The 25,199-nt window shown below is 40.9% G+C and overlaps 1 protein-coding gene across 7 annotated transcripts in view; it reads left to right on the top strand.

Moving 5' to 3' along the window:
• The window catches only part of ppfia4 (PTPRF interacting protein alpha 4), an 80,984-nt gene that overhangs the window by 47,654 nt on the left and 8,131 nt on the right, over positions 1-25,199 (top strand). For 2 of the 7 annotated variants that reach the window (XM_061687252.1, XM_061687257.1), the window contains 22 exons: positions 5,777-5,878; positions 6,078-6,242; positions 8,198-8,272; positions 8,890-8,973; positions 9,744-9,965; positions 10,427-10,561; positions 12,957-13,091; positions 13,415-13,498; positions 14,087-14,218; positions 14,318-14,380; positions 14,939-15,036; positions 16,035-16,164; positions 16,521-16,717; positions 19,458-19,686; positions 19,763-19,798; positions 19,980-20,101; positions 20,243-20,364; positions 22,500-22,581; positions 22,681-22,762; positions 22,897-23,097; positions 24,420-24,482; positions 24,835-24,861. In XM_061687252.1, coding sequence (XP_061543236.1) covers positions 5,777-5,878; positions 6,078-6,242; positions 8,198-8,272; positions 8,890-8,973; positions 9,744-9,965; positions 10,427-10,561; positions 12,957-13,091; positions 13,415-13,498; positions 14,087-14,218; positions 14,318-14,380; positions 14,939-15,036; positions 16,035-16,164; positions 16,521-16,717; positions 19,458-19,686; positions 19,763-19,798; positions 19,980-20,101; positions 20,243-20,364; positions 22,500-22,581; positions 22,681-22,762; positions 22,897-23,097; positions 24,420-24,482; positions 24,835-24,861 — 2,586 coding nt within the window. Of the gene's footprint in view, positions 1-5,776; positions 5,879-6,077; positions 6,243-8,197; positions 8,273-8,889; positions 8,976-9,743; positions 9,966-10,426; positions 10,562-12,956; positions 13,092-13,414; positions 13,499-14,086; positions 14,219-14,317; positions 14,381-14,938; positions 15,037-16,034; positions 16,165-16,520; positions 16,718-19,457; positions 19,687-19,762; positions 19,799-19,979; positions 20,102-20,242; positions 20,365-22,499; positions 22,582-22,680; positions 22,763-22,896; positions 23,098-24,419; positions 24,483-24,834; positions 24,862-25,199 lie in introns of those variants that run through there. The other 5 variants (XM_061687253.1, XM_061687254.1, XM_061687256.1 and 2 more) reach the window with 5 other exon arrangements.

Raw genomic sequence — 25,199 nt, 5'->3', positions numbered from 1 at the left:
GATATCTTGCATGATGTGACCCATCATGGAACTAAACAGTGGAACTAAACAGGCCCAAAAAATGTCATGTAAATTCGACACACCACAAAGAAGAGTAATGTTAACAAGCGTGCCAAATTTAAATCCATCCATCCATTTTCTTTACCGCTTATCCTCACTCGGTCGCGAGCTGCTGGAACCTATCCCAGCTATCTTCGGGCGGGAGGCGGGGTACACCCTGAACCGTTCGCCAGCCAATCGCAGGTCACATAGAAACAAACAACCATTCGCACTCACATTCACACCTACGGGCAATTTAGAGTCTTCAAATCAACCTACCACGCATGTGTTTGGGATGTGGGAGGAAACCAGAGAACCCAGAGAAAATCCACCCAGGCACCGGGGAGAACATGCAAACTCCACACAGGCGGGGCCGGGATTTGAACCCCGGTCCCCAGAACTGTGAGGCAGATGTGCTATGAGTGTGCCCACGAGTGCACAATGAATGATTGTCATCTCATAAGTTACATCTTCTCTCTTTGATTGGTTGTTTTTCTTCAGATGCGGCGGTTTCTTGCAACCCAAATTAGAGGCACAAGATGGGGCCAGAGACAGCTGACATATTCATCATGTACTACTGTCAGGTCATAATGACAAAAATATTTTTTTGTTTTGTTTTTTTGAAAATGGCAAACTTCCCCCTTAAGTTTACATAAGCACATAAATGCACACAAGTTCTGTCATTTTAATTGAACTGCGCGGAATTTAATACCAAATACAACTTGGACTTTTCAGGAAATACTGAGTAGACGGATGAGGTGAGTTGAACTCCCCACATTGGCAGCCTCTCAGCAAATGAGAAACCCACAAATGCACTGCTTACCAAACACACACACACACACACACACACATACAGTAAATACATAGACACAAAACGATGAAGTCACACTTGTGAAAAAAATATATATTTTGGATTGCATGTGCCTGATTAAAGTGTTGTTTTAAAAAAATATATATTTTATCCAACTGCACTCCAATCTCTCACCGTCTCTTTGCACACACATACTGACACACAAATTTTTTTTCATCCTTTAATCCCAAACTGCTTAAGGAAGCGAAAGGGAGCAATCGCTTTACAATGTCTAGGCTCAGCAGTGTTCGCTCCCTGCTTGCTATCTCACAATGTGGTTGGAGGCAGAGGCCCAGAATCTTCTCTCTGCTCTGTGTGATATACCCTCTGACAGATGTCGACATCGCCTTGTCAGCCAGCTACGCATGTTTTCAAGTAGAAGAAATACCCTTGAATTCTTCCAAGCTCACGTGGTTTGGAGGGGTTAGGATTGCATAGTGCACACAATGATGCATGTTTACGTCTTTGTGCCAGAGGGAAACCCCTCCTGAGAAATTAAATGGAGATTTCTATTCGTCCAGACAGTAATGCATCATTTTGTGTTATACTGGGTATACGCCTCATATTCAATTATGTGAGACTCCCAACAAAATGAATTGTTCATACCTTTCTGTGCTTATTTGTGTTTTGGGAGAGTTCATGTGGAGAAGTGGAACACTCCCAAAAGGCAGCAGGATGAGAGGTTGAACTGGCGAGTTAGTGGCCCGTTGAGCCTTTTTGCAGTGATTGAAAGAGACGGTGAGCGCCAACATCTGTTGGTGGATTTGGCTTGAGCTGCTGTCTATTTGTGCACCCCTGTGGAATAAGGCAAAGTCAATCAAACAAGCTGACCTGTTTTCTCTTCCCACCTTGCATCCCCTCAGTCACCCCATTCATCTGTCTGTTTTTGAACAAAATGATGATGTCTCGTTTTAGAAATCTAAGTGTTAAGTGTGACGTTTATAGAGAGAGATGAATGGATTAGATGGGAGTATAAATGTCAAATAGGCTTTTGACGGATTGATTATCATAAGTTAACCATGTTGAGAGTGCCGGATACATCCTCCTGCCACTTTATTACATTAGCATTACAATCACGCACACATTTAACGGCCCATACAGTATGCTATTATCCAGGTGACGTTTCCTAGTGAAACCGTTGCTTAACATTGGAACAGTTGCAAAAGTGCTGCCTGGCAAGACGTTTTCGTGGCCCCCAATGCAGAGCAACCCAAGTAGGAGGAGGTTGATCGAAGTCACACTACTCCAACGTGTAGTACAAGTTACGCTATCCATGGCAAGTTTCTTAAACAGGACCTGTTTTTGACAAACCACACAGCGGAAGGCCCGCTACTACCACCACTGATGAAAACACTGAAGGCGTTTATGCAAAGCCAGTGAAAGTTTATCTATTTGCAACGCTGTTCCAATGTCAATTGGTGAGGCAAGGGAATGACACACACTTCCAAAAAGGGTTAGCCGATTAGCCTGCAAAGCCTAAGCTGTCAATTGCTGATACCCTAACATTTGTCCAAATAATACCTGAAATATGAAATATATTTAAAGGATATAAGTCACTATGCACTGGTTACTTTTGGGACACCCTGTATTTGGGATTTCCATATGCCAGAAAATGTCAAATTCTTGGGGTCCAGGGACCCCTGACTGGTGAGACCCTCTCATAATCCTAAACATGTTTAACTACCATGTCTACCCCTAAATACCACTTAAAAATGTGCCCTTTTTTGAGAAACTTGTAATGTTACAATAACAAAAACCTATTTTTCAGAGACAGAAAGTTGTGACTGTATATTTTTCCAAGATAAAGTTGTAATGTGATACTAAAGTCATATTTGAACAAGCGAATTTAAAAAATACATCTTTTTTCTGATAATATTAAACATTTTATTCTTGAAAAGACACCTCAATTCTTCTTCTTCAAAAAAAGGACTGTATTCTCCCGAAAAAATATGCCATTTTGTTCTCTAAATAAATATGACTTCATTCCTGTAATATTAAAAAAATAATAATAATTTATTGCCAATTATTTTGCTGACCTCCAAGCTATAACTCACAGACCGAGACCCGCCTTCAGGTTGTCTCCATCTGCTTATTTGGTGCGCATCAGAGGTTTGGACGATGGCGAAGTTTATTTTAAGAAACCCCCACCTGACAAGTTGGAACAGCGCCTTTTTTAAAATTATTTAACCGATACTAAATGTTTAATTGTTACATCTTGTAATCTTCCTAATCTATTGTGCGCTTCTGCTCAAATAGACAGTTTATTATGGTGAGAGCTGTCTCAAAATTCTTTTAAAATTATTTTTGAAATCCACAAATATATCCCCGATTTACATGTTTTTCAAATCCACAAATTATTTGTACATGTTTTTAAAATCCACAAATATATCCACGATTCACACGTGTATTTTTCAAATCAACTAATATATCTGCGATTTACACATGTGTTTTAATGTTGTGTGTGCATTTATCATGAGTTATCATTTGTAAATATTCAATTTTGCTTGTGAATTGTTGGAGGTGCGTTTGTGGATCAACGGGCACGCGCATTTATTTTTGAGACAAGCGTAACGCAGTTCATCCATCCATTCTCAACATGGCTTATCCTGGTGAGAGTCGCGGGGCGCTGGAGCCTATCCCAGCTAACTTCGAAAGGCAGACTACACCCTGAACTGATCGCCAGTCAGTGGCAGTGCACATATAGACACGGACACGCGCGGCCCGCACCAAAGTCAGGTGAATGTACCACGACACCATCAGTGACCGTAGCACAGTTTCAAGTTGAAAAAAAATCACACGTGTGGGAGGGCCATCACTCCATTCGCTAGGTGGCAGTGTTGCCATCTCCTTTGAGAGCATAGGTTCTATCAAGAGGGCGAGAACGAGAGAGAGAGCTGTTTGAGAGTGAGCTACTGTTAATAATAAGCTGTTTTTTGTATCTTGCTGACAGATGAGGAAAGTGATTTCTTTATATTTCACTTACTAATGATGGGGCTGCTGGTTGTCCCCCTTGTTGAGTCATGGTCAGTCTATTGGGGATTTCGGCAGGGTCGGACTATAGACTGTTGGATTCCCATAAAAATTATTTGCAGTCAAGTCATCGACGGAGACAGCAACGTACTGCCGCCTAGCGGATGGAGGGAGGGCCTTCCTACAAGTGTGATTCTTAAAATTGCGTTATCTTTGTCTAAAAAATAAATGCTCGTGCCCGGTGAGCCACAAATGCACTTTCAATAATTCACAAGTAAAATTGAATATTTACAAATGATAAATGCACACACAATATTAAAAAATACGTGTAAATCACTGATATATTTGTGGATTTGAAAAATACATGTGTGAATCACGGATATATTTATGGAATTTAAAAACGTGCTAATAATTTGTGGATTTGAAAAATACATGTAAATCGCAGATATATTTGTGGATTTGAAAAATACACATCTGAATCACGGATATATTTGTGGATTTTAAAAACGTGCAAATAATTAGTGGATTTGAAAAACACGCGCAAATAATTTTGAGACATATCACTCCCCATAGATTACCTCATTTAATCACCAGTTGCACTGTTCACTCAAACAAATCCCTTTCATGGACGCTTCCTTTTTTCCTATTGGGGGGGAAAAAGAACAGGTGATCCCACTAGGTAGCTGTAATTTCCGTTACCATAGCCAAGTTTCCACCCAGTGGTACTGTTCGGTTCAGTGCATCACACATTTATTTTCCACCTTTATGAGCTACATAAATAGTGTGACATCATAGCAGCAGGGCATCGTGTAACTCCCCAGTGAACAAAGAAAGAAAGTGAGAAAAAATGCAACACAGCCACAAAATGCGAAAGTGCAGAAACTTTAAGAGGGAACATTCAGTTCTTCTGAAAACTGAACTGCATTATTGATAAGATCTAGGAATAATAGAACACACAAAAAGAAACAGCTAATGTGAGGCAGTTACACATGCCATTGTAACAGTAAGCAACAATTCCCTATCAACTAGTTAACAGACAACAGACTCTTAAGCGCTACCAATATAATATCATTTGTACAAATAACGACGTCCTCTAAACTAAACATCTGGTACTCTCTGCAGATGAGTACATAAACGCTCCAGCTAGTAGTGGAGGAAATAGCGCAGCTTCATAGCGCATGCTTTGCGACTGTTGAAATGGGAGCCTTAAATCTATATTTACAGTTGATACATTAGACCGAATGACTTAATAACCTGAGCAGGAAGGCAGGTCACATTGAAATAAATCATTACAATGTAGGGTGAAGCTATATGAAAGGTTAAAGGAAGGTTAGAGTTAATTTAAGGGCTGGGTAAATTCCGGCAATTGATTGTGTACTGTATATGCACACAGTATATGTGTGTGCATGCACGTGTGTGTGTTTGTGTGTGTCCTGAGACAAGGAGGGACTAGCCTTTGAGTATTTCATTGGACTTAAGCCACAAATGCACAGTGAGAAAAAACAACACTCTCAAACAAATAGAACCACATGGTAACAACAAAGTATTTTCATAAGTATGCGATGAGAGGCCCAATCTCTATGGCTGGGATCAAACTACAGAAATGATTCAAACGTCACCATTTTGTTGTACTTACTACCTCTGCAAATGTAGTAAATGGCAGAGAGAGAGGGAATAAGTAATCATCATAGCACGAAGGATTTTGTCACAGCTACTGCCTGATTGCAGTTGATAAAAGCAAAATCCCTACAGGTAAACATTGCAATCCTATTAAACTCCGCAGCCAAACTAGTAAAGTTGACGTCTCACATGTCTGTACTTACATGCGCTCAGCTTCACAAGATGAAAGCCTACCATGTTGACAGGTGATACAATATTAACCTCAGATGCATGTGTGTGTGTGTGTGTGCTATGTAGGAGTTTGCCACCCTTACCAAGGAGCTGAACATATGCCGAGAGCAGCTGCTGGAGAAAGAGGAGGAAATATCAGAGCTGAAAGCTGAAAGGAACAACACCAGGGTACGTGTGCACGTGTGGTTTGTGTGTTTGTGTCTGTGTGCTTGTGTCAGTGCATGTCAGATTGAACAGATATATTCTCTTGGATTTTAATGTTATAATGTATGTGCCTCTGTACATCCCATTGATAAAAATGGTTTAATGTGAATTTACTGTGCATGTGCGTGTGTGTGTGTGTGTGTGTGTGTGTGTGTGTATTTAGCTGCTTTTGGAGCACCTGGAGTGTTTGGTGGCTCGTCACGAACGCAGTCTCAGGATGACAGTTGTGAAGAGGCAAGCCCCCCCACCATCTGGAGTTTCCAGTGAGGTTGAGGTCCTCAAAGCCCTCAAGTCGTTGTTTGAACATCACAAGGCTCTGGATGAAAAGGTGAACATCTTCCAACATTATGGTGGGCTAGGACACCATAGCATAGATAAACAGAGACCCTTAGACCTTTGTGGAAACCAACACAGTTACCACTTCACAATAAGGATACCCCCATGAAAAGTGCTTAAGTTGTTAAATTGTTAACTTTTAAAAGCACAGTATCAACTGATATACTGTAAGTTTTTGATAAGAACAGCAAGCATATAACCTACTGCTTTCCAAATCTTGAACCCATATTTAACGGTATTGTTTTGCTACTGTCATTTTTGTGAATGTACTTGTAAGACACAGATAATCAGGAAGTCTTTATATGGGCACAACAGCAGTGTGTGTGTGTTTCTCTCTCTCCATTGCTTCTTCGGCCTTGAGTCCAGCAGACGCCAGCATCGCATGATGGCCAGGCATGCATTACACTTCATGCATTAGGCAACATGCAGATCTTTAACTACACCACTGAAGTAAATTAAATCAATAAAAAATAAATCTAAAACAAAACACACATAATACAACTTTAATAATAACCACTTTACTTTGAAGACTTAAGTATGCTTAATATATAAAAAAGACCTTTAATACTTAAGTCGCAACAGCAAATGTCAAATACTTTGACTTTTACTCATGTCATATTCTACAAAGTGACTTTAACATTTACTAAAGCTATTTTCTGTTAAGATACTCGTATTTTTACTCAAGTATTACTTTCTGGTACTTTCTACATGCTAGTTGTACCACTTGTTAAGTTTGCATTTTGCATTTGTGTGTATATCACCAATAACTAACTGCCTTGTTGTTGTCAAAGCACAGAAATTGTTGTTCACAGCTCAATGTGGTTGTGCTAGCACAAATATGGAGGCAATTGTTTTTTTCTTTGTAGAGGTTTGCGCACTACAAGTGCTAATCTAGTCAGTTAATTATAAACTACCTAAAGGGGGTCCTCAGGTTACGATGGAGTACAGTACTTATTGTGGTAACAAATTTCTACGTATGTCAGAGGAACATACCGTAGTCTACTACTCTACGCTAACATAGTAGTAAAGTCATAGTAACAGTAAATTTAAATTAGTTCATTGTGCACTGTTTATTACCTCAGAATATCATAACTTCAGTAAATATTTGTATAAAAGAAAAACAAGCAAGTACGGTAACTGAGCATGCCTTTTCGTGACTCATGATGACGAAACATTCTTATACCGCATGTCGTTCATAATCTCAAAACATGTCGTGACCTTCGTAAACAAGGGAACCCCTTTAATCAATTTCTACAAGAATTTGTAGATGGATGACACATGGAGAGAGCAAAATAATAGTGAAGTCCTATAAAAAGCTCTATAACTATGTAATGAAACATTTGTAATTCATTTGCAGTATAACCATCAAATGTGGGCTCAGTATTTGGAAACCACTATCGAATTGCATTAGTGTAATGTTTAAGACTGTGTTTATATTACTTTAATAAAAACTACTTACGTTGTATTTTCATTGCCTCAATTTATCTACCACATCAGTACAGGCAGTACTATTCTTCAGCTTTGTCCTCTGTAGTTCAGGCATGACAACGAACAATTTCTTTGGATTTTATTTCGTAGTAATGCGTATGTATTTTATTTAAGAAATGTAGTGGAGGAAAAGTGAAACTTGCCACAAATATAAATAAATAAGTAAAGTACAGATCAGTGAAAAGTCTACGTAAGTACAGTAAAAGGATTGCACTTGTATAGCGCTTTTACCTACACCATCGCTGTGCCCAAAGCGTCACGTCTATTAATATTTGTATTAATATTTGTACTCCACTACATTACAAGACTGGGTATAACATAAAACCCTGTCATTAAAACACAACATAGGTAAAACAACAAGCCTAAGCCCATAACACAAATTACGGTATATGGTACACGGAGGATGACATAAGACATTCAATGTGTGTGTGTGTGCGTGTGTGCGCGTGTGTTGGTCAGGTGCGTGAGAGGCTTCGCGTGGCTCTGGAGAGGGTGTCCACACTGGAGGGACAGTTATCAGCTACCACACAAGAGGTGAGGTGAATGCGACTGTTTGATCGAATGTGTGACGGTAGGCCAACTAAAATATGTCTGCCATGGAAGCCTCCAAGTTCTTATCGCAAGCACGCTTCACTTAGTTGAGGTACTATGTAGTTGCCAGGAAGTGTGTCTCATGATGTCACCATTGATGCTGAGTGGAATCTTTGGTATGGGGCAGGAGGATTCAATAAAACGTAAAATGTAAACGCTGAGGTCCGTAATTTTCTCAAGTTTGTGTTCATTGGATAAAGTGCTTTTCAATAGTGCCTCTTAAAGTGCCTTAAAATGCACACAAAACTAACTTAATATCAAAGGTGATTCAATTAAAAGCTAGTCTTGAAAATAATCTAATGATAGGTCTGGGTCGGTATTGAAAGGCCTCTGGCTCCTGATGCTGAAGTTGGTCTACTGTGAATGTTCTGTAGGAGGCCTTTCTGAAAATACTAATAACAGGCTCAGTCAAAGCAGAGTGTATGACTTTTATAGGGAGGTTTAAAGTTATAAAGGCTTGCAGCTCTTGAGAGTTTTTTCGTTTTGTTTATTCACTTAGAGAAGAATGAAATGTGACTTCTGTGAGATTTTTTTTAATTTGATTTCATTCTACATTACAGCTGAGCATGGTGAAACAAAGGAAGGATGGTGACTCAGCAGATCGGACAGATGGATCCAAACCTCCATGGAAGGTCTTCCTGACTGTGTGATTGTTTTTCTGCTCTGTGCTTTATTTTATGACAACCAGTCGACTGGTTTGACTTCTTATCACACTACATCACTCCCACATTATTCCTGGTTTAATATTCTAATTGTGGTTACAAGGTGTTTGGCCATGTTGACCTTACATGATCACTTATTATGCAGTATTAGTCCCAACCCTTCTTGTTTTTAACACCATAAACTGTTTGTATTCGAACAGGCTAATTTTCTTTGGCGCCTTTGGCTTTGGCTTTAAAAAAAAAAAAAAAAAAAAAAAAAAAAAGCTGAGCAAAAGATCATGGGCATTTTCAGTCAGTTTGGAATGTTTGATGCTCTAAAACCAAACTAGTGAGAGAATCACCTGATGGGTTTAACTGCACCACTTCAAACAGTTTGCTTGTAGTACATCTTTGTGTTTTTTTTTTTTGCATGTCTGTTTCTGTGTTCATGATCAGGCAGCAGAGTCCAAATAAAGGTTGGGCTGCCCACTGGTTGCCTATCTGAGTATGTGTCCCTTAAGGTCTGTTTAATTAATCCACTTCACTTTGAGCTGTGAAGAGAGGAGAAACATCAAAACAAAAAACATGGCAGCGTAACCGCAAATATCCGTGTTTGCATAAACTCACCACAGTGTTATCTAGGTCGCTCATGTTTATCAGCTTTGTTGTTGACATTTACATTTTTAAATCTACACCACTCAGACCAGAGAAAGCCTATTTTTGGTGCCCGAATGTGCTCACATGTCCATTAACTGTGTACGTCCACCTTGCAGAGACTACCAAACGGCTCCATAGACATTCATGATGATGGCAGCCGTGTGTCTGAGCTTCAAGAGCTGCTGGACAGGACCAGTAAAGAGCTGGCCCAAACCCGCGAGCACTCTGCCTCTCTTAATGGTCGTGTGGCCGAGCTGGAGGCCGAGCTCGCCAGCGCACGGCGAGAGCTGAGTCGCAGCGAGGAGCTGTCAATCAAACAGCACCGAGAGCAGAGAGAGGTAAGAGGAGGGAACATGAAATTTACTGTATATGTTTTTGTAGTGCAAACAAGGTAAGGTGCAAGGTAAAGCAAAATAAGATAAAATGTTAATAAAACATTATTTATTATCATTCACAGGAGGCTAATAGCAATCAATCTCACTAAAGTGATGAATAATGAGTGTTGAATCTTGATTTTCTGACCTTGAAGGTCTCATTAATCTTGAGCACTGGATATTACATTCAATATTTAGTTTAAACCCTAACTGCTCAGTCAGCAACTGAAATGAATTGGTACATATATGTATAAAATAATAGGCATTTAAATGATAAAATCCATTTGTTTATTCACAAAATGTGGACTTTTGAAATACTGTACATCTGAAGGATCATATTCTCAACCAAAATAGAATAATTCATTATTGCCGTTAAAGCTCTTTTGGTTTTATGGTTGAATATGTTTATTTCTCTGCGCTTGCAGAGAGAAGACATGGAGGAAAGAATAACAACGTTGGAAAAACGTTACCTTGCTGCACAGCGAGAAACGACACACATCCACGACCTCAATGACAAGCTGGAGAACGAACTGGCCACCAAGGACTCACTGCACAGACAGGTAGCATGCACACACCAATGGCCAAGCAGTGCTTAATAATGAACTTTACAACTGGCAAAGTATTTTAAAAATAGCTACCTCAATGTTAATCTCAGTTAGATAAAAGTTGTAGCTGATGGGAGAGTGCTTGCACTTTATATTTACCGCTCCAGGTCAATAGGGTGCACTATATCACCAAAGTTATAAATCATACTGTAAGAAAAACAAGAGTGTTGCTTACTTCTGTAGCATTGATAGTTTTTAGTTTGAACAATTTGGTTGTTGTTCTACCCCCTGCTGCAGCAGTATTATTATGCCACCGCATCATGTTTCATCAAGTTTTACAAAAGGTAAAGAACTGTTTGAGCTAACACAATTTACTCAAATGTAGCCAATAAGGATGGCTGTCAATGTCAAACCAGCCAGTGGGGATGACTACACCCTGGTGTAAAACCACTAGCTGTTATGTTTCTCTCTTAATAACTTTCAAGATTTATTTCCATATTTTTAAGCTCAATGAGCAAAGTTGGCTGTTTCCTCCATTTTCCTTTTTCAAAATATACTAAGCTAACAGGCTAAAGTCTACAATATGATGTACTCTCAATACTGCCACCAGCAGGTGCAGTGTTCAGGTGACTATATATAATCATGCACAGTGGTGCCTTGAGATATTAGCACCTTGACTTACAAGTATTTCGAGATGCGAGTCCAATTTTTTTGTCTGAGCAAAAAAAACGTATGAGCAAAATTTGAGGTACAAGTGAGTTTCAGACCCCCGCCTCTAGAGAGCGGCAGCACACTTCAAATCATGCGGCCACCATCAGTTCTCATTGGTTTCATTGCAGTGGAAGGGCAATATCAGTTGGTGGCAGTGATGGACCATTAAGCTGGTTTGCCAACTGCCATTATACCCCAACAAAGACGAACAGTGAAAGCCAATACATTAGGTACAGTCGTGTTCTGTGCTCACATTTACCGTATTTGCAGGTTATGTTGAGAGAAAATGTTATTACTGTGTTTTTATACAGTACAAGACTTGAGTGCACTTTTTGTCACTAAGAAACATGTTTAAAAATGAATTTGGTGTGGGGTTTTTTTGGGGGGGGGGTTGTAACGGATTAATTGCATTTCAATTCATTTAAATGTGGGGAAATGATTTGAGATACGAGTGTTTTGACTTGCAAGCATGGTCACGGAATGAATTAAACTCATATCTCAAAATATCACTGTATAATGCAGTGCAGTGTTTCTCAAGTGGTGGGTTGGGACTCCAAAGTGGGTTGTGGACCCATTGTGGGTACGTTGCGGAAGGGTAGTAAAAAATTACTGGTGGTCCTCAGTTTATAGTACGAGCATACAATGTTTCGAGGTTACAAACAGGGTGACATTAACTAGTTTGTGCAGTTGCAAAAGAATAGATTGTTACAGAGCACAAGAAGACTTGCTCAGTTACCGCCAGATTCACTGTTTTTTTTTATTGGATTGTTTCATATTTGTGGTGTAGATGTGTTTCTTTTTCATGCAAAATGTTCACGGGGTTCCACTGATAGGGACCAGGCGGAACCACGAAGAACAGAAATTTTGAGAAAATTATTTATAACTGCATTGAAGTCGGCGGCACGGTGGCCGACTGGTTAGTACATCTACCTCACAGTTCTGAGGACCGCGGTTCAGGCCCCGCCCGTATGGAGTTTGCATGTTCTCCCCGTGCCTGGTTGGGTTTTCTCCGGGCACTCCGGTTTCCTCCCGCATCCCAAAAGCGTGCGTGGTAGGTTGATTGAAGACTCTAAATTGCCCCTAGGTGTGAATGTGAGTGCAAATCGTTGTTTGTTTCTATGTGCCCTGAGATTGGCTGGCGACCACTTCAAGGTGTACCCCGCCTCTCGCCCGAAGATAGCTGGGATAGGCTCCAGCATGCACACAACCCAAGTGAGGATAAGCGGTACAAAAAATTTATGGATGGATGCATTGAAATAGATAGATAGATAGATAGATAGATAGATAGATAGATAGATAGATAGATAGATAGATAGATAGATAGATAGATAGATAGATAGATAGATAGATAGATAGATAGATAGATAGATAGATACATATAGTTATATAAATATATTTAAAGATTTCTTGAATAAGCAGGGTTATTCAGCCAATAAACGTTTTGGTGGTTGGTTCCCTCCCAAAAAAGGAAAAAAAAGAAAAAAAAATTGACAAACAAATCCACAAATAGGTGAATCCACCAGTGGCGACGGCATGTTACACTAAGGCCTGGAGTGCAGGGTGAATCTGACTTCAGGTGCCAATAGAGAATTCAAGCAACATCCTCCACGAGCGTGTCCTCACCGGCTGCACGGCTGTCTCCTGTATGCTGCTGTCACACTTAGCTCCAGTCTGTGTGTGTTATGTGTGTGTGAGTCAGAGTGAAGAGAAGGTGCGCCAGTTACAGGAGATGCTGGAGATGGCAGAGCAGAGGTTGGCTCAAACCATGAGGAAGGCTGAGACACTGCCAGAGGTGGAGGCTGAGCTGGCACAGCGAGTGGCAGCACTGTCCAAGGTCTCACACACACAAACACACACTTTATATAAATTATCAATGCCTGGTCATTGAAACCTCATGATAAGTAAAGGAATACGACATGCGCCCGATCTACCCCACCTGTACCGTGAGTCTTCTTGCAATACCGTGCGCTTCCCCACAATATCTCAATAATTATCCTACCATGAGATTAATACCATCATAAAACCGAACCCTGAGATTTAGATAATGTTACATCCCTCATGTATAATGTATTTAGAAACAAATCTATGATTTCACCTTACAAGGACTTGAAGGAGCTACCTGCATTCAGATGCATTAGTAAGTGTCTCCCCTTTCAGGCTGAGGAGCGGCATGGCAACGTGGAGGAGCGGCTCAGACAGCTGGAGTCACAACTGGAGGAGAAAAACCAAGAACTAGGAAGGGTTTGTATGTGTGTTTGTGTAAAAGTATGTGTGTGTGCCCTGCAGGGTCTCTCTGACCTCTCAGTGTGTGTGTGTGTGTGCGTGCGTGTGGACTGATGCTTCACATTAGTTGGACGCCTCGCCTCTGTGCTCCCTCATGCATACACTCACACATACACATAATTTTCCTGGTTCATTGTTGCATGAATTTGAACCAAATCCACATATCATCCTCGCGACACATGCACCCACCCTCCCTTCCCCAAATATAAGTGATTTGCTGCTACAGTATGTTTACATTCTGAATAATTCACGCAAGGCTAATTTTCCCCTCTTACTGCCATTCTGTATATATTTATTTGAAGGCACTCTCTGAGAATGTGTGTTTGTGTGCCTCCATTGATTTACTTGAATATGCATCTCTTTTCATTGCCACGTAATTAAGCGAGATACATTGTTTACCAAGCTGACCTATACCATACAGTATCTGGCAGACAGTCTTCTTTGACTAAGCACACACGTCATGCTTTAATCCACGCAGAAAGGTCTCGATTAAGTAGCATAAACAATTAAAAGAAAATTAGGCCTCGCCTTGTGTGCGTTCATCAGGCTCGTCAGCGGGAGAAGATGAATGAAGAGCACAACAAGCGTTTATCCGACACCGTGGACCGTCTCCTCACAGAGTCCAATGAACGGCTGCAGCTCCATTTGAAAGAACGCATGGCTGCACTGGAGGACAAGGCGAGGAGAGGCCTATACACTGCATTATAGTTTCAAATTAATTAGCAATTTGCATATTTCATCAATGTTTTGACATAACGTTAGTGTCTTTGTGTCTAGAACTCTCTTATCCAAGATCTTGAGAACTGTCAGAAACAGCTGGAAGAATTCCACCACACACGGGTCAGTGTACTTGAAATACATTTGAAACTGATGTATTCAAATAATGAGTCATTTAGCCCTAGGGTGAAATTAAATACTGCATATAATTACTTATTTTTAATGTTTTGATTTATCTGAGATGTCACATAATGATAACAAACACATTTCCAAGTAATGTAATTTTCATTGCTTGGTTGGTTGTCTGTTGAGGCGGTAGCAGTAGAGCTACATATACCACTATGGAACACCAGGTGTTGTGGTTCTATATGAAGATTAACCAACATATCTATTGTAGGCATTATTTTTACCAGTAAACTGAAAAGTAGCTGTTTCCTCATTTTTCTTTTTCTTTTTTTAACTGAATCGACTAACTGGGTAAAGGCTGTTACATTCTGACACTCACAATGACTATAGACTACAGCTATTTCCCCAAAACCATTACAGAACACTGTAACTCCAGTAAACCTTCGACGACGGACCTCTTCATTTTAAAGTTATTTTTTTTATCTTAATTTTTTTTAATTTGTGTTGTGTGATTTGAAAGCTTTTACTTTAGGTTAAAAATGTCTTTTCATGTAGGAACGTCTGATTGGCGAGATTGAGAAACTGAGGAACGAGATTGACCATTTGAAACGGCGCAGTGGGGCATTTGGAGATGGAAGTTCAAGTCACCCTCGGTACGCAGACATTTACATACCGTAGTACAGTGGAACCTGGACTAAATAGGGGAAAGGGGTCATCCGTTAAAGACAATTGTCCGTTAATTTAAATTGGAATTTGTGGCCTAAATACACCCAGTACAATACACATTTCTGTAAATGAATGTAAAAAATAAATAAATAAATAAAAGTATGAAAATCTTTGAAGTTGACCCAAACTTGCCTTTTTACCTTACCTACCAAGAAAGTTGTTGTGCCATGGTAGCGAGTTGGCGTCGCTTTCATGAGCCACGAGGTTCGCACACTTCCTTTTCCCACCACCATCAATGACAGGCAGACAGTGAAGGGCTTGACAAAAAAACAAAAACAAACGACAACTGTATGCTGGACCAACACCAGTATAGAATGTTTGAGAAACGCGCCAGTAAACAACAGCAGCCAATTCTTGAACTCACGAAGGGACGTTTTGAGTTTTAACCGGATACGATATTCTATCCGTTAAATCTGAAGTCTGTTGCTTCCAGTTCCGTTAAATCAAGGTTCCACTGTAATGTTCATACAGTACCTGCACAATGTAGTGATTCCCAACCACTGTGCCTTGGAACAATGGTGTCGAGAGATCATCTTGTCTGCCACGAGAAATGATCCAATTTCACTTTATTAAAATTATTTATTTACCACAAATGTATCTTTGCTCTTTTATCTATGCATTGACGCATTGTGACAGGCAGAACAATTTAATAATCTTACCCTAAATGGCAGAAGGAACATAATTAACCTATATATCCCTTTTTTTTTTTTCTTTAGCTTGTTGGTATGCCCGAAGATTTTTCTATTCTAAAATATGTGCCTTGGCTCAATTAAAGTTGGGAATCACTGACAGATACAAGAGCTGAATCTAAAGTTTTACGTTAATTATATTTCTGCATTGAATTGTGCTGCATTTTGAGAGGTGTTTCTACTATTTTGGTTCCCTTTTTAGCAACATGAGGCGTTTTTGTTTTATGTCACGTCAGGTCTCATTTGGGCAGTGCAAGTGACCTTCGCTTCTCTGTGGTGGAGGGCCAAGATGGCCACTACAGTACAGCTGTGATCAGGCGGGCACAAAAGGGGAGACTCTCAGCACTACGAGATGATCCCAACAAGGTCCAAACAACATTTTGTATTTTGCCAAACCACCATGATCCACACTTTAAATGCCCAAAATGGACTTTACCATATTCTGCTTTGCTAATATGTTTCTCTGCTCTCTTGGTGAGATGAGATGAGAAGCTCCATGCAGTGATCTTCATGCCTAACTTCATTCTCTACTAACCTCTCTTTATCTGTCTCTCTCCTGCTGACATGGACATGCTCTCTAATGTAAGTCCGTTGTTCATTCACATTCATAACTACCCTCAAGAATGCCAATTTATTATTTTTTTTAACATCATTAGCCATCAATGTTGTTGTGTTTATTTGCTCAAAGTATAACCGCTCATCTGCGTGTCTGTTGTACGTAGGTTTGCGGCGTGTTTGAACAGGACTACCCTTCGTTGCGAGGGAGCGTCAGCCACCTCCTCGGCAGCGACATCGAGGCCGAGTCCGACCTGGATGACGACGTTAGCTCGGCCATGCTCTCACCAAGCGGACAATCGGATGCTCAGACTCTCGCTCTGATGCTGCAGGAGCAGCTTGACGCTATCAATGAAGAGATAAGGTGATATTAACTCATTCATTTCTAGCCCTTATCCACGGTCACGGGAGAGCTGGACCAAACTACCCTTAAGCGACAGAGTGTACACCTTGATAGATGCACAGCTTGTGCATGTGCCTGGATTTTGTACTTAGTATTAATGCATTATTCACTGAAATTATTAATGTAAGTCTCGCAATGTCGACAAAAGTACAAGTCCTACATCCACGCTCATGGAAATCAACTCTGGTAGATTGATTTTGGGTAAGGATGCTAAGTGCTAACAAAGAAACACTGATAAAGACACAATTTCCTTGGCGGGGGTAATACACTCACTCCTAAGCTAACATTAGGGGCTCTATTTTTGTAGACTGCACATCTGCAGCGGAGCACAATAGCTGGCGTATCTTGATTTCCGTGCACGCGCAAGGCTCGCTGTGAGTGTTTTCCAATTTGCCGGACTGGTCTACATCAAGCTGGGTGTACCGGCACAACAAGGGTGTGTTCTTTGACATGTGCAGTAATAATTTGGTGGCTGAAACTCAGTCTAAACCTACGTCTGCTTAGACCACGTCTAAGTCCTGGGGAGTAGATAGACCACTGGTCTATTGCAAATTTGATCGGGGCACACACAGCTAGATCCTGAGGTCCGCCACCATGTGTGGTGGATGTCAGACGCATTCCATTCATAAATATATGAATAGCAGGGATTAAACCCTCTGAATCATTGTAGAAATCAAAGCATTAATATTTATATTATTATTGTATTTTTTAAATCATTCAACTGGCACGCAGCTATGCTGGGGGCAGAGGTGTGGACTCGAGTGACTTGGACTCAAGTCAGACTCGATTCATGAATTTGATGATTTTAGACTTGACTTGACAATATGTTACAAGACTTGGACTTGAACAGCAATGACTCGTGACTTTACTTAGACTTGAACCCATTGACTTGAAAAGAGAGGCTTTTATGTGTCGCTTATTGTTATACTACAAGGCAACATAAAAAGTGACAACATAATGCTGCGAATCTTACTGATTATTTATTAGGTCAAAGTGTTTTACGCTATTACTGCTCTAGTTAATTCTTATTATCTTTAGACGATTAATTCCCTGATAGCTATGCTCTTGTAAAGGAATTGACCAAGACGTAAATTTTTCACACACTACCTAAAGTATTGGTTTCATAAAAAAGAGGGAGAGAAAAAAACAGTACATGTGCAATGTTGACAAAAGAAAAAAAAAACACAAATCAGCAATAAATGTGACAGTTAATTAAGGTATACATTCCAAGAACCACTGTTAACATTCGCAGAAACGACAATAAACGTAACAATAAGGACGTTAATTATTGCAATGTTAACAGTGGTTCTTGGAATGTATACCTTAATTTATTTACAAAAACAGGCAACCAAGGCACGTGGAAAAATCTAACTAAACAAAATAACTCAAATCAATAATCAAAGTAACAAAGAAACGCTTGAGTAAACCCAAAACAGGAAACAAGACATTACCAACCACATAACTTACTAAAACAACATCGACAAACGACATTCGACAATGGACCAACAAGCACTGAAGGAAACAAGGGAACTAAAGATAAGCAAATTGAAGAGACAATGAGGAAAACCTGGACAAGACACGAGTGGCTGGAGGGAGCTGATTGGTTGACACAATGTAGAGGGTTGACGAGAACAGGTGAACACAATAACTAAATGACCATGAGATATGATGAACAACATGGGACACAGGAAAACCTGAAACACAACTAAATATAATCTAAACTAAAGCACAGACCATGACAACTTTAACCAAGCAAAAATATATTTTATTCTTATATTTGATTATTCCGGTAGAATTGTGAGTAGAATATTTGATTACTAATTGCAGCACTACTGGATGCAAATTCTTATTTGTGACAAAAATACAGGACACTTCAGAAATAAAGTCATAGCATAGCATCTTCATACAAGTAGAATAACCGAAAACATACTATCGATCAGTTTTAAAGGGGCAATAAAATAAGCCCACCCTTGACTTGGCTTTGAAGATTTTGATTAGTCCTCTCGTTTTCTTATCAAATTTGCTTTGCTAAATAAATATGGATTTTCAAATATAATATATACAAATTATTTAAATATATAAATATTATACTATATATTAAAATATATTTTTATTTTGCTGTCAAAATGACCTGAATGACTCGAAACTCAAGGTGTAGGACTTGCCTCGGGACTTGTCTGTCTCGACATGAGACTTGACTCAGGACTTGTAGGCAAAGACTTGAGACTTTCCAAAGCAAGGAGTTGGTCACACCTCTGGCGGAAGGCACATGAACGATCGGAGGTGGGGATAGATACATGAGGTCTGTGGACATTTAAATCGCCAGCAGTTAACACCAGCTCATACTGTATTTAATAAGGGTACCTGCTCACGTTGTCTGTTGCCAAACCGGCCAAGAGCAGAGACAATGCTCCAGTCACGCATGGATCGCTGCGTCCTCTTCCGCACAGAAATGTCTCCATGTGAGATTGTCATTGCACTACATTTAAAGGGAATGAGAGGAGCCGCTTTGATTGGTGGTGAATGAAGTCGCTTGTGTTCACTCCCACAACGGCACAGACTGCCTCTTTTTTAAATTTGCTGGTTTGCGCGCATCAGTGAAATTATGAAACCCGGGTCTAACCCCCATCCGCGCAGATTTACATCGTACCGGATTTACTCCTATCAGGAAAATAGAGCCCCTAGTGTGTGGTGTGCACAGGATGATCCAGGTGGAGCGAGAGTCAGCTGACCTGCGCTCGGACGAGATCGAGTCCCGTATGAACAGCGGCAGCATGGATGGCCTCAACGTGACGCTACGACCACGGGCACTACCCACGTCGGCCACGGCCCAGTCTTTGGCGTCATCCTCGTCGCCGCCCACCAGCGGCCACTCAACACCGAAACACCATGCACGCAACACCAGCCACCATCTTGGCATCATGACTCTGGTAAAAATGACACAGACCACAAAAGGTTCATAAGAGATGAAACTTTTTTTTAATCTGGTGTTTTATTTACTGATAGCCAAGTGACTTGAGGAAACACCGGAGGAAAGTTGCAGTAAGTCTACGTGCAAAAGTGAACTTGTACATTTCTTCCTTGCTTCTTCTTCCTTCCCTTTCCGCTCCTCTGCATCCTCTGTTCTAACCTAGCTATCTGCAAGTCTTACCTAAATCTCCTCTTTGGTCTTCCAATTCCTCCATTTCTGCCTTCCTCTTGCTGAGATTTGTGACTTTTTCAGTCACCAGTGGAGGTGGACAAGGCAACGATCAAGTGTGAGACGTCGCCTCCTTCCTCGCCGCGCAGTTTACGTCTGGAAACCAATTTCACTCAGTTCACAGGCAGTCTGGAGGATGGACGAGGGTAAAAACACTATCGCACGACAGGAAGTGATGACAATTAGCCAATACTTTGCAACCGACAGGATTTGTTTAGTTCCTATTATCAGAGAACTGCTAGGACTCATAGCTGACATGAATTATGTCTAATGTGAGCTAATTGCAGCAAGCCGAAGAAAGGTATCAAGTCATCTATTGGCCGGTTATTTGGGAAGAAAGAGAAGGGGGGTCGAATGGAGCAGACCAGGGATTTTGCCAGGGATGGACAACCCCTACCAGCATTAACAGGTAGGCTCACTATGTGTCATATTGGTGACACACCTTAATTATTTTACCAATAATCAATCAGGGGTTTGGGTTAGGATTAAATTATAGTAGAGGTTTTTTTACGATCATTTTTCATCTTCATTTTACAACCTCAATTCAATGAAGTTGGGACATTGTGTTAAACATAAATAAAAACAGAATACAATGATTTGCAAATCATGTTCAACCTATATTTAATTGACTACACTACAAAGACAAGATATTAAATGTTCAAACTGATAAACTATTGCTTTTAGCAAATAATCATTCACTGAGAATTTTATGGCTGCAACACGTTCCAAAATATCTGGGACAGGTGGCAAAAAGACTGAGAAAGTTGAGGAATGCTCATCAAACACCTGTTTGGAACATCCCACAGGTGAACAGGCTAATTGGGAACAGACGGGTGCCATGATTGGGTAGAAAATGAGCTTCCCTGAATTGCTCAGTCATTCACAAGCAAAGATGGGGCGAGGTTCACAGTGTGTGAGAAAATAGTCGAACAGTTTAAGGACAATGTTCCTCAATGTACAATTGCAAGGAATTTAGGGATTTCATCATCTACGGTCCATAATATCATCAAAAGGTTCAGAGAATCTGGAGAAATCACTGCATGTAAGCGGCAAGGCCGAAAACCAACATTGAATGTCTGTGACCTTCGATCCCTAAGGCAGCACTGCATCAAAAACCGACATCAATGTGTAAAGGATATCACCACATGGGCTCAGGAACACTTCAGAAAACCAATGTCAGTAAATACAGTTCGGCGCTACATCCGTAAGTGCAACTTGAAACTCTACTATGCAAAGCAAAAGCCATTTATCACTACACCCAGGAACGCTGCCGGCTTCTCTTGGCCCGATCTTATTTAAGATGGACTGATGGAAAGTGGAAAAGTGTTCTGTGGTCCAACGAGTCCATATTTCAAATTGTTCTTGGAAATTGTGAACGTGTGTCCTCCAGGCCAAAGAGGAAAAGAACCATCCAGACTGTTATGGACACAAAAGCCAGCATCTGTGATGGTATGGGGCTGTGTTAGTGCCAATGGCGTGGGTAACTTACACATATGTGAAGGCACCATTAATGCTGAAAGGTACATACAGGTTTTGGAGAAACATATGCTGCCATCCAAGCAACGTCTTTTTCATGGACGCCCCTGCTTATTTCAGCAAGACAATGGCAAATCATATTCTGCACGTGTTACAACAGCGTGGCTTCGTAGTAATTGAGTGCGGGTACTAGACTGGCCTGCCTGACCTGTCTCCCATTGAAAATGTGTGGCGCATTAAGAAGCGTAAAAAACAGACCCCGGACTGTTGAACAGCTCAAGCTGCACATCAAGCAAGAATGGGAAAGAATTCCACCGACAAAGCTTCAACAATTAGTGTCCTCAGTTCCCAAACGTTTATTGAATGTTGTTAAAAGAAAAGGTGATGTAACACAGTGGTAAACATGACCCTGTCCTAGCTTTTTTGGAACGTGTTGCAGCCATAAAATTCAAATGTAATGGTTATTTGCGAAAAACAATCAAGTTTATCAGTTTGAACATTACATATCTTGTCTTTGTAGTGTATTCGGTTAAATATAGGTTGAACATGATTTGCAAATCATTGTATTCTGTTTTTATTTATGTTTAACACAATGTCCCAACTTCATTGGAATTGTGGTTGTATAAAGAGAGAGTGTGAGACTCTCTGGTCCAACATCACTGACTCACAAATATTATTTCAACAAACTACAATATTTTGGAGAAAGTCTTCCCAGAACTCTATATTTTGTCCTTTTTACTTTATGTAGTCCATGTCCATGTCAGTGTCCTGATAATTGTTTTTCCATGTTCGACTCAACTAAGTCACACACTCTGATGCAGAATTGTTGGATTTATCTTACCCAACATTATAAAAAATAGACACAAAAAGGAATGAAGACGCTGGTTTCTTTTTCTCATGAGGAGGGTGTATGGGAGATTGTTCAGATTACAGCCTCTCAACACGCTCTCAACAATCTCTCCCGTCGCTCCTGTATTTATTTGAAATAAGGAGGTTTCTAAATTTACAAGACATAACGTACAAAGTACTAACAATTGGACGTACGAAGCATACATATATTTATTTCAGACTTTGACATGGCTGTTGGAGACACTATGACTCTGGGAAAACTGGGCACCCAGGCAGAGAGGGATCGCAGGATGAAGAAAAAGTAAAAGCTTACATTAATCCCCTGACTTTGTAGTATTTTTAATTGTATTTCTTGATTGGTAATCCTAGGTTTTCCTTTGTCTTTAAATTCCATCTTTAGACATGAGCTCCTGGAAGATGCCAGGAAAAGAGGTTTACCGTTTGCCCAGTGGGACGGCCCAACTGTTGTCTCCTGGCTAGAGGTTCTGATTTCGTATCTTCTGTACTACGGAGACATTTCTTCTCCACCTACTTTTATGTGTTGACATGTATGTGTTGTTTTAGCGGTACGCAAACCTTCTACATAACAATTTTGACTTCTTGATCACTTCTCCAGCTGTGGGTGGGCATGCCAGCTTGGTATGTGGCAGCGTGTCGCGCGAACGTGAAGAGTGGAGCCATCATGTCCGCCCTATCGGACACGGAGATCCAGAGGGAGATTGGCATCAGTAACCCGCTGCATCGACTCAAACTGCGCTTGGCCATCCAGGAAATGGTCTCACTCACCAGCCCCTCCGCACCTCTGACCTCCAGAACGGTAAATACGCACCTCTGTCAGATGTGCGTATTAGTTGCTAAGTCAATGTGCATACCAACCACACTAAACTTGTATTTCTTTAAGATTATGTACACAGCAAACCTCTTTAGGTTCACCATTCCCCTGCACCCTAGGTGATAACGCCTCACATTTTTGGGAGGTTCTTATACCTTCGCCCATGTTGGGTCTTTTTCTGCTCACATGAATCGCATGGAGAAGACACCACTATGGAAAGCCATTTGAGCAGTCATTCAGTATCCTTGATGTCCAGCTTCAGGTCCATGTACTAGTATGCTCTTGGTCCTCACTCGTAAGACACTGCACAATGGTAAAATGACTGGGGCTCACTAATAGAACAACTGTGTCTCACTAGTAATGTTTTATAGAAACAAACAACCATTCTCACTCACAGTCATACCTACGGGCAATTTAGAGTCTCCAATTAATGCATGTTTTTGGGATGTGGGAGGAAACCGGAGTGCCCGGAGAAAACCCACGCAGGCACGGGGAGAACATGCAAACTCCACACAGGCGGGGCCGGGGATTGAACCCGGGCCCTCAGAACTGTGAGGCTGACGCTCTAACCAGTTGGCCGCCGTGCCGGCGCCGCTACTACTAGTACTACTAAATGTTAACTACTATAGTCACTAGCAGTACTAGTGGCACATTTTTCAACTAGTGCATAGTGTGCCTCACTAGCAACATGTAGCTGTCCTAGTATGCCAAAGTTGTCCTACTAGTGAGGATAAAGTGCATGCTAGTGCATGGACCTTAAGCTGATTATAGAGGATATCAAATCAATGCAGTTTGCGTTTGAGCTTTTATTTGCTATCCATTATAAGGAAGCTACTAGTACGTGACACATGCCTACTCGTTGGGCAGAGTTGTTTACGAGTAAGGTTGAATTGCATACTCATAGCAGAAAAAACGTTAATAGTGAGACAAAGTTCTACTAGTGCTGTTAATTCTCTTACTAGTGAGGACAGAGAGCGTACTAGTGCATGGACCTTAAACTGGATATCAAAAATATCAAATAAATGCTCCAACAGCTTTCCATACAATGCACATGTGGTCACACCAATATAGCCTGAAACACACACCCTCCCTTGGCATCACTCAATACAATAAATGTTTGTCTGTGTGGTTGCGTGTTTGTTTGTATGCGTGTGCATGTGGGAGGGGTGGGGGGTCATCATGTGTGAAAATACACACTGTGTGTGTGTGTGTGTGTGTGTGTGCGTGTGTGTGTGTGTGTGTGTGTGTGTGTGTGTGTGCGCGTGTGCGCGCACGCGCGCTCCGGTGTGTTCTCGTTCTCTGAGCAGTCCTCCGGAAATGTGTGGGTGACTCATGAAGAGATGGAGAACCTGGCTTCATCCACCAAAGCGGTCAGTACCATCTGGGTGCCCCCACCGCCTCTACCCCACTCTCACCAAACACTCTCACACACCCCCACTGTCTCTGCCACGACATGCATATGTCCACTAAAAACTCACACACTACAGACACTTAACGCCTCTCTGTGCTTGTGCTGGTAATATACAGTATGTGTGTGTGTGGTTGTGGCGTGTAACCTGTGCTTAATGTGATATGTGCGCTGGGGTCTGTGTTTGTGGCAAATCATGTAGATTATGATTTAAGGTAGTTCCAAGTGAAAAGTGACGCCTTTTGTACAAATGTGCGTGTTTAACCAGCATGTTCTTTAAACTTGTTTATTGTTCCTGCCATGCTGCCACTCAGGCGAATGAGGAGGGCAGCTGGGCGCAGGTGAGGTTGCTGGTCTGGCAAAATGTGTCCAATTACACAGTTTCACGTAAATCCACAGCTCCCACACATGAAAGCAATTTGGCACCCCGAGCTCAGTGAGCTAGACAAAAGTTGCCGGTGCCCTCTGTTTAATGTTTACCGTGCTTCTAAACACAGCCGAACCTGTAAGGTTGAATGTGTAAAAAGTGTAAAAATAAATAAATAAAATAAAATAATAAAAAAAAAGTTAACCACTATTGATATTCAGGCATCTCATGTTCCTCAGTCATCTTTTTTTTTTAAACATTCTTACTTTTTATTAAAAAGAAAACAAAAGTTAAAATTGAAAACACAACCTC

The sequence above is a fragment of the Phycodurus eques genome, chromosome 10 (assembly GCF_024500275.1).
Source record: "Phycodurus eques isolate BA_2022a chromosome 10, UOR_Pequ_1.1, whole genome shotgun sequence".
Taxonomy (NCBI): domain Eukaryota; kingdom Metazoa; phylum Chordata; class Actinopteri; order Syngnathiformes; family Syngnathidae; genus Phycodurus; species Phycodurus eques.
The sequence above is the reverse complement of the archived record's forward strand: the minus strand, read 5'-3'. Positions and strand labels throughout refer to the sequence as shown.